At 40.7% G+C, this 13,823-nt stretch overlaps 1 protein-coding gene and 1 pseudogene across 2 annotated transcripts in view; one reads left to right on the plus strand and one right to left on the minus strand.

The window, feature by feature from the left end:
- The window catches only part of MELK (maternal embryonic leucine zipper kinase), a 93,676-nt gene that overhangs the window by 38,970 nt on the left and 40,883 nt on the right, over positions 1 to 13,823 (plus strand). For both annotated transcript variants that reach the window (XM_039474913.2, XM_074395048.1), the window contains exon 9: positions 12,637 to 12,705. In XM_039474913.2, the coding sequence (XP_039330847.1) occupies positions 12,637 to 12,705 (69 nt within the window). The remainder of the gene's footprint in view (positions 1 to 12,636; positions 12,706 to 13,823) is intronic.
- LOC120366533 (U4 spliceosomal RNA) lies at positions 635 to 784 on the minus strand (annotated as a pseudogene).

A 13,823-nucleotide genomic window follows, 5' to 3' on the forward strand; every position in this document is an offset into this window, starting at 1 on the left:
TATAATACCTCTTAGCCAGGTTACTGAGTGTCAGTTAATTAGGGATTATTATCCCTGGAAATTACCTGAAGTTATGGGTATTCCATGATGCTGAATAAGAACAAGAGGGACCATGAGTATAGCTGGGACTAGGATTGGCATTCTTCTGTAAACATTGAGCCTTCTAACCATATTTCTTGGTTATGAGTATTTTGGGACTGCAGTTAAGATACTATGCCGTAAAAGATAAATAGAGTCATTTTATCCAGCTAAAATTTGGAATATTTGCCTTGACCATAAAATGTCTCAATAAAGATGTATGATGTGTAAAACAAAATGAGGCATTATGTGGATTTACTAATTATAGACTTTGATTATCTACTTTATAGTCATGATTATACAAGTCTTTGATTTACGATGTTAAAATGATATAATTCACATGTGAGAAGAATGCTTGGCAGGAGGGCATGTCTTTAGCTCTTCCAAGTACTTACTATCCAGGCATTAGGGGCAAGTTAAACAGAAGGAGTAGATAGATGGGGGCATAGCTCTGTCTTATCCTGTTGGAAAGTGCTAGCTGATCTCTTTAGACATCATTCCTACCAACCCTGACTTTTAATTTAATTTTATTTCATTTTATTTTATTTTGCTTCAGTCTCTGTAGAGACTTTCAAAAATTGTCAATGCCGACTATATTGCAAGTTGTCACTGGGGGCGGGGTGGGGTATTGGGAAAAGTTTTCAATTAGCAATAATTGTGCCTTGGATAAACCTCATTGGCTATGATACTGCTGCTGTGCAAAGCTTAACCCTGACACTTGAGTACATGAGAAAGAAATGTTTCTTTCTTTTCTTTTTTTTGAGAGGGAGTTTCACTCTTGTTGCCCAGGTTGGAGTGCAATGGTGTGATCTTGGCTCACCACGACCTCCACCTCTGAGGTTCAAGCCATTCTCCTGCCTCAGCTTCCTGAGTAGCTGGGATTACAGGTGCCACCACGCCTGGCTAATTCTGTATTTTTAGTAGAGACAGCTTTCTCCATGTTGGTCAGGCTGGTCTCGAACTCCTGACCTCAAGTGATCTACCCGACTCAGCCTCCCAAAGTGCTGGGATTACAGGCATGAGCCACCTATGCCTGGCTCATGAGACACATTTCTGAGTGTATGAATAATCAGGCATCTGTGCTGCAGCTTAATTTACTCCTTTCTAGAGTGCGAAAGGCAAGGAAATGTTGATTAAAACTAGTCATCTTGGGTGGGTGATACAGAAGAGACTGACAAATTATGACATACGGGCCAAATCTGGCCTATCACTCGTTTGTTTACATAAAGTTGTAACACAGCCATACCTGTTTGTTTGTATATTGTCATGGCTGCTTTCCCACCGTGATGGAGTTGAGTAGTTATGACAAATTATATGAGCTGCAAAACCAAAAATACTTAACTATTTGTCCCTGTACAGAAAAAGCTTGTTGACCCCACTATAGTTAGTGACCTATAGAAGAGTGATTCCCCACAACTCCTAAAGCCTGCCTGCTCCTTTCCTTGAACATTGACCTAAAACGCTCAGGTTTGTAGTTCATTAAAAAACTAGCATTTAGTTAATTATTTTTATAATGAAAAACAAAGTATATATGGTAGAAAATTAGTATGGCTGGGTGCAGTGGCTCACGCCTGTAATCCCAGCACTTTGGGAGGCTGAGGTGGGCAGATCACCTGAGATCAGGAGTTCAAGACCAGCCTGGCCAATGTGGTGAAACCCCGTCTCTTCTAAAATACAAAAATTAGCCAAACATGGTGGCACATGCCTGTAATCCCAGCTACTTGGGAGGCTGAGGCATGAGAATAACTTGAACCCAGAAGGTAGAGGTTGCAGTGAGCTGATATTGTGCCACTGCACTCCAGCCTTGCTGATGGAGCAAGACTCTTTATCTCAGAAAAAAAAAGGAAAAAGAAAATTAAAGCAATGCTAAAGTATAAAAAAAAAAAAAAAAAAAAGTCTCTCCCCACTCAGCCCTTTCTTTTCTTTCCTTGAGGCAGCTATGTATGTATGTATGTATTTAATTATTTATTTTTTTGAGGCAGAGTCTTGCTCTGTCACCCAGACTGGAGTGCAGTGGCACGATCTTGGCTCACTGCAGTTTCCACCTCTCGGGTTCAAAGCAATTCTTCTGCCTCAGACAGTTGAGTAGCTGGGACTACAGGTATGCACCATCACACCCAGCTAATTTTTGTATTTTTAGTAGAGACAGGGTTTCGCCATGTTGCCCAGGCTGGTCTCCAACTCCTGACCTCAAGTGATCTACCTGCCTTGGCCTCCCAAAGTGCTGGAATTGCAGGTGTGAGCCACTGTGCCTGGCCCAGTATATATATATATATATATATATACTACTATATATTTGTAGTATATCCTTTGGTATTATATAATTCACACAGCTAATGCATTTTGACCACCTCCTTTTAAAACGGAATGCTTTCCTTTTTTTTTTTTTTTTTTTTTTTTTTTTTTTTTTTTTTAAGAACCAGGTCTCTCTCTCTCACCTAGGCTAGCTGGATTGGAGTGCAGTGGTGTGATTTTGGCTCACTGCAACCTCCACCTCCTGGTGATTCTCTTGCCTCAGCCTCCCAAGTACCTGAGATTACAGGAATCTGCCACCATGCCTGGCTAATTTTTGTATTTTTAGTAGGGATGGGGGTTTCACCATGTTGGCCAGGCTGGTCTTGAACTTTTGGCCTCAAGTGATCCTTCTGCCTTGGCCTCCCAAATTGCTGGGGTTCCAGGTGTGAGCCATAGCACCTGGCCTAATGCTTTACTTTTGAAGATTGTTTCATATTGATACATAGCACCATGTCCAGGTTTAATCTTTTTAATGGCTGCATAGTATTTTACTGTGAAACTTCCTTTATTCTGTTCATATATATAATTTTTTTTGGTTTATTTTTATTTTCTTTATATAATTTTTTAAAATTAATTTTTAATTCCACAGTAGTGCATAAATATATTCTGTATAAAGAATTAAAACATTACTGTTGGGCGCTATAATCCCAGCACTTTGGGAGGCTAAGGTGGGTGGATCACAAGGTCAGGAATTCAAGACCAGCTTGGCCAATATGGTGAAACCCAGTCTCTACTAAAAATACAAAAATTAGCCAGGCGTGGTGGTGCACGCCTGTAGTCCCAGCTATTTGGGAGACTGAGGCAGAAGAATCACTTGAACCCTGGAGACAGAGGTCGCAGTGAGCCAAGATCTCACCATTGCATTCCAACCTGGGCAACAGAGCAAGACACCATCTCAAAAAACAAACAAAAAAAACCCCAAACACATTACTGTTGAATTTGGTTTGCAAATGTTGATTTAAAAAAAAAATGGAATGATAAAGTTTTCAGTGAGTTTTGAACCCCCAAAAACTGATGTAGAAAGTGGGGGAGATGCCTTCTGCAGGCCAGGTCTGAGTCTCTGTAGGTGTCCAGAAATGGAGTTCTGTGTTGGTTTGAGTTGTGCTGAATGAGATCTCTTCTGTCTACAGCATCTGTAGCAGTCTTTTTGTTATTTAATTCTTTCTGCTTTCTTCCCTACTTCCTTGTTTCCCACCTCCAAATGGTTAGAGCTTTCTGAAGTGTGTGTGTTGCATATCTTTGTGGCTGTTGCACATGGTTGCTCAGAAAAAATAAAATGTTTGCTGGCATGCACATTCTCATCCTGTTGTCACAAAAGTAATACTTAACATGCATGAGCTTTTGTTATTTACCAGGCTCTGCTCTAAATGAGGCGGTTGCTATTGTTGTCTTCCTCTTATAGATGAAGAAATGAAGGACAGAGACCTTAAATAAGTTATTCAGGGTCTTAACAGTTAGTGAGTAGCAGAGCTGGGATTTGAACCCTAGCAGTGAAGCTCAGAGCCCATTCTTATAACCACTATGAAATATTCTTTCTCAACTCTGTAGTTGCTAGTCACCTGAAAATCACAGATGCCTAAAAGAGGAAGGATCCTCAGCCCAAAATTAATTAATCCCGATTAATTTGGAAGGAGTAAGGATCCCTCCCAATTAGAGGAGGAAGGATCCCCATCCCAAAATTAATAGGCAAATTTAATTCTGTCTATTAATTTGGGAATCTTCCCAGACATCCCATCTTTTCTGATTTACTAAGGCTACAAGTTAGTTCTCCTAATTAATTTAGATATTTATGCATCGGCTTTCCCATGCATTTTTGTTGTCACCTGTACTTACTGGTCCTTGTTTCCTTTGTCAGCAGCGTTTGTGCACTGCAGTAATCAATTATTTTCAAGATCTGTTCCAGCTCTGATTAGCTATAAGTTCTTTGACTTCTGTTTCTTCATTCAGTTTTTCTTGTTTTAGTCTAGCATTCTCTTCTTTTGAAATTTTTAATCTCGATTCTGCTCTTATGTAGTAACAGCTGTCCCTGCCAGCATTGCACCATTTGCACATTTCTTAAATATCTCTAAACTAAGTTGTTGATTAAAAAATTGAATAGAACAGTACTACTCCCTAAGTGTTCTGGGTATTGGTTTTTAGTTTTATTCTATTTCAGCTATACTTAACCAAGATTTTGTAGTCTTATCCACAAAGATAAAATAAGTAACTGTTAATACCTTACTGAAATGGAACTTTATTATATTCATGGTGGTCCTAATTTATTGACTTACCTCTAACCTTTGCTATATTTTTTTACCTATCTGGACCTTAATCCTCTATGCTGTTTGTCTTCATTTGTTGTTACTGCAAGTTCACATTCATATGGCAGCCATGGAATTAATACTATTACCAGTATATTGTTTTATCAATAAAAGGTGAATGTAGCAACATACAAACTTCAGTGTTTGCTACTTTTATTTATTCAAATGCATTAGTGGATCCTAGATTAATCCTTTGAGGGAGAGAGCTTACCTTAAAATAATACAAGTGTTAGAGTCTAACAGTAGATGTTAGATCCAAGTTCTGATATTTTTGAAAAATTAAATCTCTTTACAGTGGAGAATGTGGTAGAAAATGTCTAATTCTTGTTCAGTGGAGATTTGGTCTTCCTAATTAATATTATTTACTAATACTGTATATTCTTTGTTTCTCCTGCTCTGAATTTCATTTTTTAGTTTTTCATGTATTTGCAAGTTGAAAATTGATTCAAATTAGGACTTTTATGCATTATTGTGGAATTTAATTTCACACATTATAGATTTTGAAATTTATTGTAATCTTGGCTCAGAACTATTGTTCCGAGTCACAGTGTAATACAGTCTGCTGGTTGAATCTAATTAAGGTGTCGTATCACTTGCATGCAGTATGTATCTTTGCCTAGAATGTTCTAAAATTCCTCACTTGGGAATAACACTTTCCTCAGTTCTTGGTTTGATTGAAAAACCCAGCAATATTTGACGCACCGTATGTAACTCTTGTTTAAAAGGCAGACTTCGTTTATCTTTTGTATTTGTTGTCTATTTTAACCCAAATGCTCAACTGCAATTTCTAGCATGATTACTAATAGCTTGAGTATTAATCTTATTAATGTCACCTATATTCGTTTGTCGTCACTGCATTCAAAGACAAGCACGACTGTACTCCAGCTGCGGTGTACAAATATTAGGGGAGTATAAATAATTTCGCAAATGAAAATTGAGTAGTTTGAAAATAAAATTGCTTCCTAACAATCATAATTTATGATTTTAAAGAAAATGAGCAAGTTGTCTCTATGAGATTATACTTTTGTAATTATAGAGTTGACTATAGCATTATGATTATGTGTTGGAGAGATGGCCTGCCTTTCTTAGAACAATGTGAAAAATGATTTCAAGCCACTAGGATTATTTTGCTTAATCCATAGATCTTTTCTCCCCCTCTTCACTTGGATTCTCCACTGTTATTTGTTTCTGGCTCTCATTTGCAAGATAATTGTCCCTTAAATAAACAAACACAAATTCTTTAAAGAATAGCAGAAACAAGGGTCATATCTCGACCCTTTTTTGCTCTTTAAAGAGTAGCAGGAACAAGGGTCCCATCTCTGACCCTTTTTTGTTGAGAAGCAGTGTTTCTCAGAGTTAACACTATTGGCATTTGAACCACATAATTCTTTGTTGTTGGGGGCTGTCATGCATTATAGGATGTTTAGCAGCATCCATGACCTTTACCCACTAATTGCTAGGGGTAATCCCCAAGTTGTGATAATTCAGAATGTTTCCGTACACTGCCAGATGTCCCCTTTTAGGACAAATTATCCCCAGTTGAGCACCAGTGCCCTACAATATTGAGCAAGGTCTTAGTCTCCGTGGCTGAGACTTGGTTTCTCCATTTGTATAATATGGTTAATAGTTCCTGCCTACTACACAGGGTAAAATATATGTACAAGTGTTTTGTGCATTTTAAAGCACTCTGTGCAAATAAGAGATTGGGTTAAGCCTGGCAGCAGAGTTCTTTTTCTGGCCTCTATTTTGGCCAGTATTTCAGTACAGAGAATGAAGTTGAGAATGTTAGGACATGGCAATGAGTCACAGGCCTTACGACCCACTTGTGGATGATACTCTACAGAGGTGTTTTGCCCAAATAGGGGAAGTGGATGGGTACATTTCAGGAGGTGATGTGACCAGGGCTTGACTAGGGGATGTGTACCTTACCAGACAATCCTGAGATCTGAGATAGCAGCGGTGGGGCAGTGCTCCATTGGGAAGGCCTGTGACATTCCTCAGAATGGCTTTAGCCTTTCTTGCTGTACTGAGCATTTAGCACCTTTGAATACATGGCTTTTGGCCAGTGTGCCCCTCTCTGGCTCTCAGAAAAGGAGTACTACTTTTTTGAATATTTCTATCTCCTCCCATTTGTTTCAGATTCAGTACATATTTATTGTCTCGTATGTGCAAAGCAGTATGCCGAGTGCTTTCACATACATTCTCTTGTGTTATAATCCTGTAAGTGGCATTAGTTGTATTATAGATAGTATAATGGTAGGAATAGTAGCAGCAGCAGCTTTCAAAGCTAACATTTAACAAATTCTTACTGTGTCCCTGACATGGTGCTAAGTGCTTTATGTATACTAAATCATTGAATCTTAGCAAAAATTTTATGCAGTAGGTATTGTTATTATACTTTTTTTTTTTTTTTTTTTTTTTTTTTTAAGATGACGAAACTAAAGCACAACAAGGTCAAATAGCTTGTATAAGGTCCCACAGAGTAAGCAAGAGGTACATTGTGGATTTGAACCTAGGCAATTTGTTTTCAGAGCCTGTCTTAGGAAACAGGGCTGGAGAGACTGAGTAACTCTTAGAAGCCCATAGAGCTAGTAAGAGGCGGAACTGGGATTCAAACATAATATATGACTCCAATCCATTGCTATTCCAATGTGCCAAACACCACACTTCTCATTCACTTGTTTTCTCTGCTTCTTTCTGGATAGGATTGCTTCCATGGTGCCAGCTTATAGCAAAGCACAGGGGAGCTATTAAAAGATACTTTAAGAATTCAAAATAGGTTGATAAAAAGGGTTGATAAAAAGGCAAAGAGGAATTTGGAATCAGTCTGGTAGAGCTCTCTTTATTTAGTACTTTGGTCTGAGTATTTATTTTTACATTTGGTTTCTGTGGTGTACTCCTAGTTTTAGTTAAGAGTACTTTTGTTTTAGATGGTAGTTTCAGAATTTAAAGGCATAATGTCTCTTTTATTATGATAGATCTGATTATGGGCCTGTTATTTGTGTGTTGGAGCAGACCAGAAAGGGCTGAAACCTGGAATCAGGCTTGTCCTTGAGGTGGGCAGATGCTGGTGGGGGAGAGGTGATATGAAGCGGCAAAACCCTCATAGATGGTGTATCAGCTTCCTAGGGTTGTTGTAGCAAAGTACTGCGGAGTGGTGGGTTAAACAACAGAAATGGATTCTTGCACAGTTGGAGGGTTACTGTTCAACCCAGTACAGATAAGTGTCCAGAGAGTAAGCAGCAAACGGCTCTGCAAGCAGCAGAGGGAAGACTACACAGAGTACAGGGAGTAAAGCTGGCAGAGGACACTCTAGAAGCAGGCCGTGACCAGAGACTCAGGCAGCTCACACTCATTTGATCAGGACGTAGGAAGATCTTTGCTCCAAGCTGGTCTCCCCTCTGTATGGTACCCTGGCAAGAGCAGGCTGAAATACTTGAGACCGGGCAAACATGCCAAGAAAAAAAAAACAAGGCAAGTCCTCAGGATTGGGATCATGAAAAGCCTGGGTCTCAGGAATAAAGTAAAGCTCAGATATGAGAGTGGGGCCAACTAGGTCAGGGCCGGTCATCCAGCGACTGTGACTTACTACTGCTGAGTCCCAGAGAGTTGGCTAGTGTATCTAAAACCCCTCCTTACCAGGATAGGCATGGAGCCCGGGAATCAGTGAGCCTTCAGGTTGGGGTCCAGTTGGCTGTAGAAGAGGCATGGTAGAGAGAAATGAATTTAAGGCTTCATTACTATTGTTCAAAAACAAACTTTGAGCTTGGCACGGTGGCTCATGCCTGTAATCCCAGCACTCTGGGAGGCCAAGGCGGGTGGATCACCTGAGGCCAGAAGTTTGAGACCAGCTTGGCCAATGTAGTGAGACCTTGTCTCTGCTAAAAATACAAAAACTAGCTGTGGATGGTGGCGCATGCCTGTAATCGCAGCTACTTGGGAGACTGAGGCAGGAGAATCTCTTAAACCCGCGAGGCAGAGGTTGCAGTGAGCTAAGATTGTGCCATGAGACTCTTGTCTCAAAAAGAAAAAATTTATGAATAGTAACATTCATCAAGAATTGTTTGGGCTCAGCGCGGTGGCTCAAGCCTGTAATCCCAGCACTTTGGGAGGCCGAGGCGGGCGGATCACGAGGTCAAGAGATAGAGACCATCCTGGTCAACATGGTGAAACCCCATCTCTACTAAAAATACAAAAAATTAGCTGGGCATGGTGGCGCGTGCCTGTAATCCCAGCTGCTCAGGAGGCTGAGGCAGGAGAATTGCTTGAACCCAGGAGGCGGCGGTTGCGGTGAGCTGAGATCGCGCCATTGCACTCCAGCCTGGGTAACAAGAGCGAAACTCCGTATCAAAAAAAAAAAAAAAAAAAAAAAAAAAAAAAAAGAATTGTTTATGATACAATTAGGAACTGGTCTGTGACAAACTCCAGAGGGTCTCCAAAGTGAATGAAAGACAAAATGCACTGAATAAGGATTCTAGTTTAGAAATTTAAGTCCAAGTGTGTCAGACCAGGACTTAATAATGCAGGCCTCCATTACAACTGTCCCAGCACTGACTGAGTAGCTAGATGATACGTTAAAAGCTGATTGAGCCTGTGACCTTATACAAAGGCTGGAATGTAACTAAGAGCCCACCAAGAGTTTTGTCTAGGCTTTGCCTGGGCCTTGAAGCATGACAAGATAACGAAGGAATTCTTAGCAGGACCCTTTTAGGATTAAGCAATTTTTATTGGGGGTCTGAAGAAACTCTCCAGGCCTCCACAAATAAGTTCATTGGGGTCTAAAGGAACTCCCCAAACCTTTGTGATTTAGCAGGATACAAGATAAGGTAATCACCCTAGCACCTAGACCCATTTAAATTAAGTAAACTTACTGAGGCTCCAGAAGGTCTTGAGGACTCAGACCTTAGTTATAGCTTAAAAGTTAATCATTTACGTTTTTAGACAAGTGCACACTTACACATAGACCTATAGCTTAGAGGGTATATAAGCTCTGAAAAACTTTGTAATTTTGAGTTGGTCTGTTGACAGTTTCCACGCCTTTTCCCTGTGGCCAATTACAGAAATAAAAACTCTTCTTCTGGGCCACAAGAAATAGCAGCCCGACACTCAGTCTGATCCCAGAACACAAGGGAGACAAGGACAAGCACAAGTGTGCATGCACACGTGCACGCACACACACATACAAACATACACACACAACCCTACTGTAAATGAATGCGGCTAGAATGATGGAGGCAGGTAGGTGAGGAAGCCATTGACTAGCACCAGCATTGGCGTTCTCTGTTCTTGTGAACCGTCTAGGGTATAATTGTTACATAATCATTCCACCTTAAAGGTGAGGGGGAAAATAGACAGGTATGGATCACTCAGAGTCCTAAGATGTATGGCAGGCTGGCTTTCAATTATGTTAAAGAAGTAATCAAAGTCCCAGAGAAGCATTGTTAAACAATCAATCTAAAAAGAAAGGGTCAAAAACCAACCTCTCTGATGAGAGTAGACAGACTGACTTGTGAGTGTTTCCTAGGAAGAACAGTAGCTTTCATTTTACAAATTACTTTAACTTTACTACATTTAGGCCGGGCATGGTGGCTCATGCCTGTAATCCCAGCACTTTGGGAGGCTGAGGCGGGTGAATCACCTGAGGTCGGGAGTTCAAGACCAACCTGACCAACATGGAGAAACCCTGTCTCTGCTAAAAATACAAAATTAGCCAGGCATTGTGGTGCATGGCTATAATCCCAGCTACTCAGGAGGCTGAGGCAGGAGAATCGCTTGAACCTGGGAGACGGAGGTTGTGGTGAGCCGAGATCATGCCATTGTACTCCAGCCTGGGCAACAAGAGCGAAACTCTGACTCAAAAAAAGAAAAAAAATTAATACGATTACATTTTTCATTCCCTTTATCTAAAGCACGCCATATTACCCAGAGAGCGCATTCTCATTTACACCTTGCCAGGGCACCTTACCACTAGCCAGAGGCAGAAACTGGCAAGGTTTTTTGTTTTGTTTTGTTTTGTTTTTGAGACTGAATTTCACTCTTGTTGCCCAGGGTAGAGTGCAGTGGCACAGTCTTGGCTCACTGCAACCTCCGCCTCTCAGGTTCAAGTGATTCTCCTGCCTTAGCCTTCCAAGTAGGTGGGATTACCGACATGCACCACCATGGCTGGTTATTTTTTTGTATTAAGTAGAGATGGGGTCTCACCATGTTGGTCAGGCTGGTCTCAAACTCCTGACTTTGGCCTTCCAAAGTGCTGGGATTCGGCATGAGCCACTGTGCCCATCTCAGAGTTTGTTTTTGAATTGTAGCAATGAAGCCTTGAATTTACTTCTCCCTACCAAGCCTCATCTGCAGCCCACTAGACCCCAACCTGAAGGCTCACTGCTGTCTGGGCTCCATGCCTATCCCTGGGAAGGATGGGTTTTAGATGCTCTAGCCAACTCTCTGGGATTCAGCAGTAGTAAGTGACAGTTGCCTGTGACCTTTGGAAAAGGTTTTTTTTTTCTCAATTTGTTGTTAACTTTGTTAGTTATGTTTTGTTGTACAGAAATATCACGTTTTAATTTTGTCATATATTAGTCTTTATAGTTGTTAGCTTTGCTGTCATGTCTAGAAAGATTCTAAAAATAACCACTCGTGCTTTATTTAAGAACTGTTATGGTTTTGTATTTTCATTTAATCTGGGTAGAATTAATTTTGGTATGTTCTATGAATTACAGGTTAATCAGTTTTTCTCAAATAATTAACCTGTTGTTTTATTTATTTATTTTTTTTTTTGGGATGGAGTTTCACTCTTGTTACCCAGGCTGGAGTGTAATGGTGCGATCTCAGCTCACCGCAACCTCCGCCTCCTGGGTTCAGGCAATTCTCCTGCCTCAGCCTCCTGAGTAGCTGGGATTACAGGCACGCGCCACCATGCCCAGCTAATTTTAACCTGTTATCTTAGCATCATTAAACAATGTGATTTCTGCTGTGAGAAACTCTGGTATTGCTTCCTCTGAATTTGGAAAGATGATGTGTGTGGCAGTTCTGTAAGGTATTCTGTCACGTGTTAGTATTTAGCAAGTCCCTGATCTTGGATGACTTAATTTCTGAGTATACTAGGTTGAATACATTTGCCTCCTGAGTCTCTTCTAGTCCTAAAAAAGGTATTTACCGTAGAAAGTGGCTTTCACCAGTTTCCCTCAAAGTTTGTGAATTCTGCTTTGTGGAGGACCTGTTTTTAACCATAGCCTATGTCCTATCACCAAATATGCTTTTCTGCTGCTTCATTTTGTCGACTGATAATTGCTCTGAGATTATAAACTAATATTTGTTTCGGCAGTACAAAAATGGACTACAATCTATACTTGCTGTTCATTTGATACTACAGATTACAAAGCCGTATAACATTTATGTTTGCTACTGTTATATTCTTTGTGCTCTAGCCCTTCTCTGATATGTGGATAATTTAGAGGTAATGATAGTATTTAATATGCTTGATTTTGTTCTTTAAGGCAAGAAATTTATTTTTTTCTTTCTTTTTTTGTTTTTGAGACGGAATCTTGTCTGTCACCTAGGCTGGAGTGCAGTGGTGCTATCTCGGCTGACTGCAACCAGCACCTCCCAGGTTCAAGCAATTCTACTGCCTCAGCCTCCAGAGTAGCTGGGATTACAGGTGCCTGCCACCACGCCTGGCTAATTTTTGTATTTTTAGTAGAGATGGGGTTTCACCATGTTTTCTAGGCTGGTCTTGAACTCCTGATCTCAGGTGATCCGCCCACCTTGGCCTCTCAAAGTACTAGGATTACAGGCGTGAGCTACCGTGCCCAGCCAACAAATTGATTTTTTTAGTTATTAATGTTTACCAAGTATTATAGTTGGGTGAAGTCTTCAAGCTTAGAAGTAAACCTCCAGCATGTTATTACCTTAGGAATTTGTGTCAAGGCTGACAACCTAAATCTCTTAAATGTTTTGTCTTTTTTAGAGAGGAAAATACAATGTTCCCAAGTGGCTCTCTCCCAGTAGTATTCTGCTTCTTCAACAAATGCTGCAGGTAAACTTTATTTTTAAATAAAGAAGTATATTGTAATTGTTTGATTCAACTTTTAAGATATCTGTGCTGCTACTACATTTACGATTAGCTTAAAAAAATCCCACTCAAATCTACCTTGAAAATATCCTCTATTAGGTCCTTTCTTAATTACGTTGTAAAACCAGTTTATTTTAGACACCTACCATATGTCTTAGCTGATATGGCTTTTCTTACTTTTTCTTGAGCATTGTCTGTTTTTTGTAACTAGCCCTTGCTCCACTCTCTTTTATTCCCAAATCTTTTTTTGAGACAGAGTCTCACTCCTTCGAAGACCCAGGCTGGAGTGCAGTGGGGTGATTTGGCTCACTGCAACCTTTGCCTTCTGGGTTCAAGTGCTTCTGCCTTCTGGGTTCAAGTACTTCTGCCTTCCGAGTAGGTGAGATTATAGGAGTGAGCTGCCATGCTGGCTAATTTTTTTGTTCAAACGATTGTCTTGCCTCTGCCTCCTAAGTAGCTGGGATTATAGGTGTGAACCACTATGCTTGGCTAATTTTTTTTTTTTTTTGAGACGGAGTTTCGCTCTTGTTACCCAGGCTGGAGTGCAATGGCACGATCTTGGCTCACCGCAACCTCCGCCTCCTGGGTACAGGCAATTCTCCTGCCTCAGCCTCCTGAGTAGCTGGGATTACAGGCACGCACCACCATGCCCAGCTAATTTTTTTGTATTTTTAGTAGAGACAGGGTTTCACCATGTTGACCAGGATGGTCTCGATCTCTTGACCTTGTGATCCACCCGCCTCGGCCTCCCAAAGTGCTGGGATTACAGGCTTGAGCCACCGTGCCCGGCCTAATTTTTATATTTTTAGTAGAGATGGAGTTTTGGCATGTTAGCCAGGCTGGTCTTGAACTCCTGATCTCAAGTTATGTGCCTGCCTCAGCCTCACAAAGTGCTGGGATTATAGGTGTGAATCACCATACCCAATTTATTTTAGACATCTACCATATGTCTTAGCTGATATGTCTTTTTTTTTTTTTTTTTTTTGAGACGAAGTCTCCCTCTGTCACCCAGGCTGGAGACCTCTGCCTCCCAGTTTCAAATGATCCTCCTGCCTCAGCCTCCTGAGTAGCTGGTACTACAG

This window comes from Saimiri boliviensis, chromosome 2 (genome assembly GCF_048565385.1).
Source record: "Saimiri boliviensis isolate mSaiBol1 chromosome 2, mSaiBol1.pri, whole genome shotgun sequence".
Classification (NCBI taxonomy): domain Eukaryota; kingdom Metazoa; phylum Chordata; class Mammalia; order Primates; family Cebidae; genus Saimiri; species Saimiri boliviensis.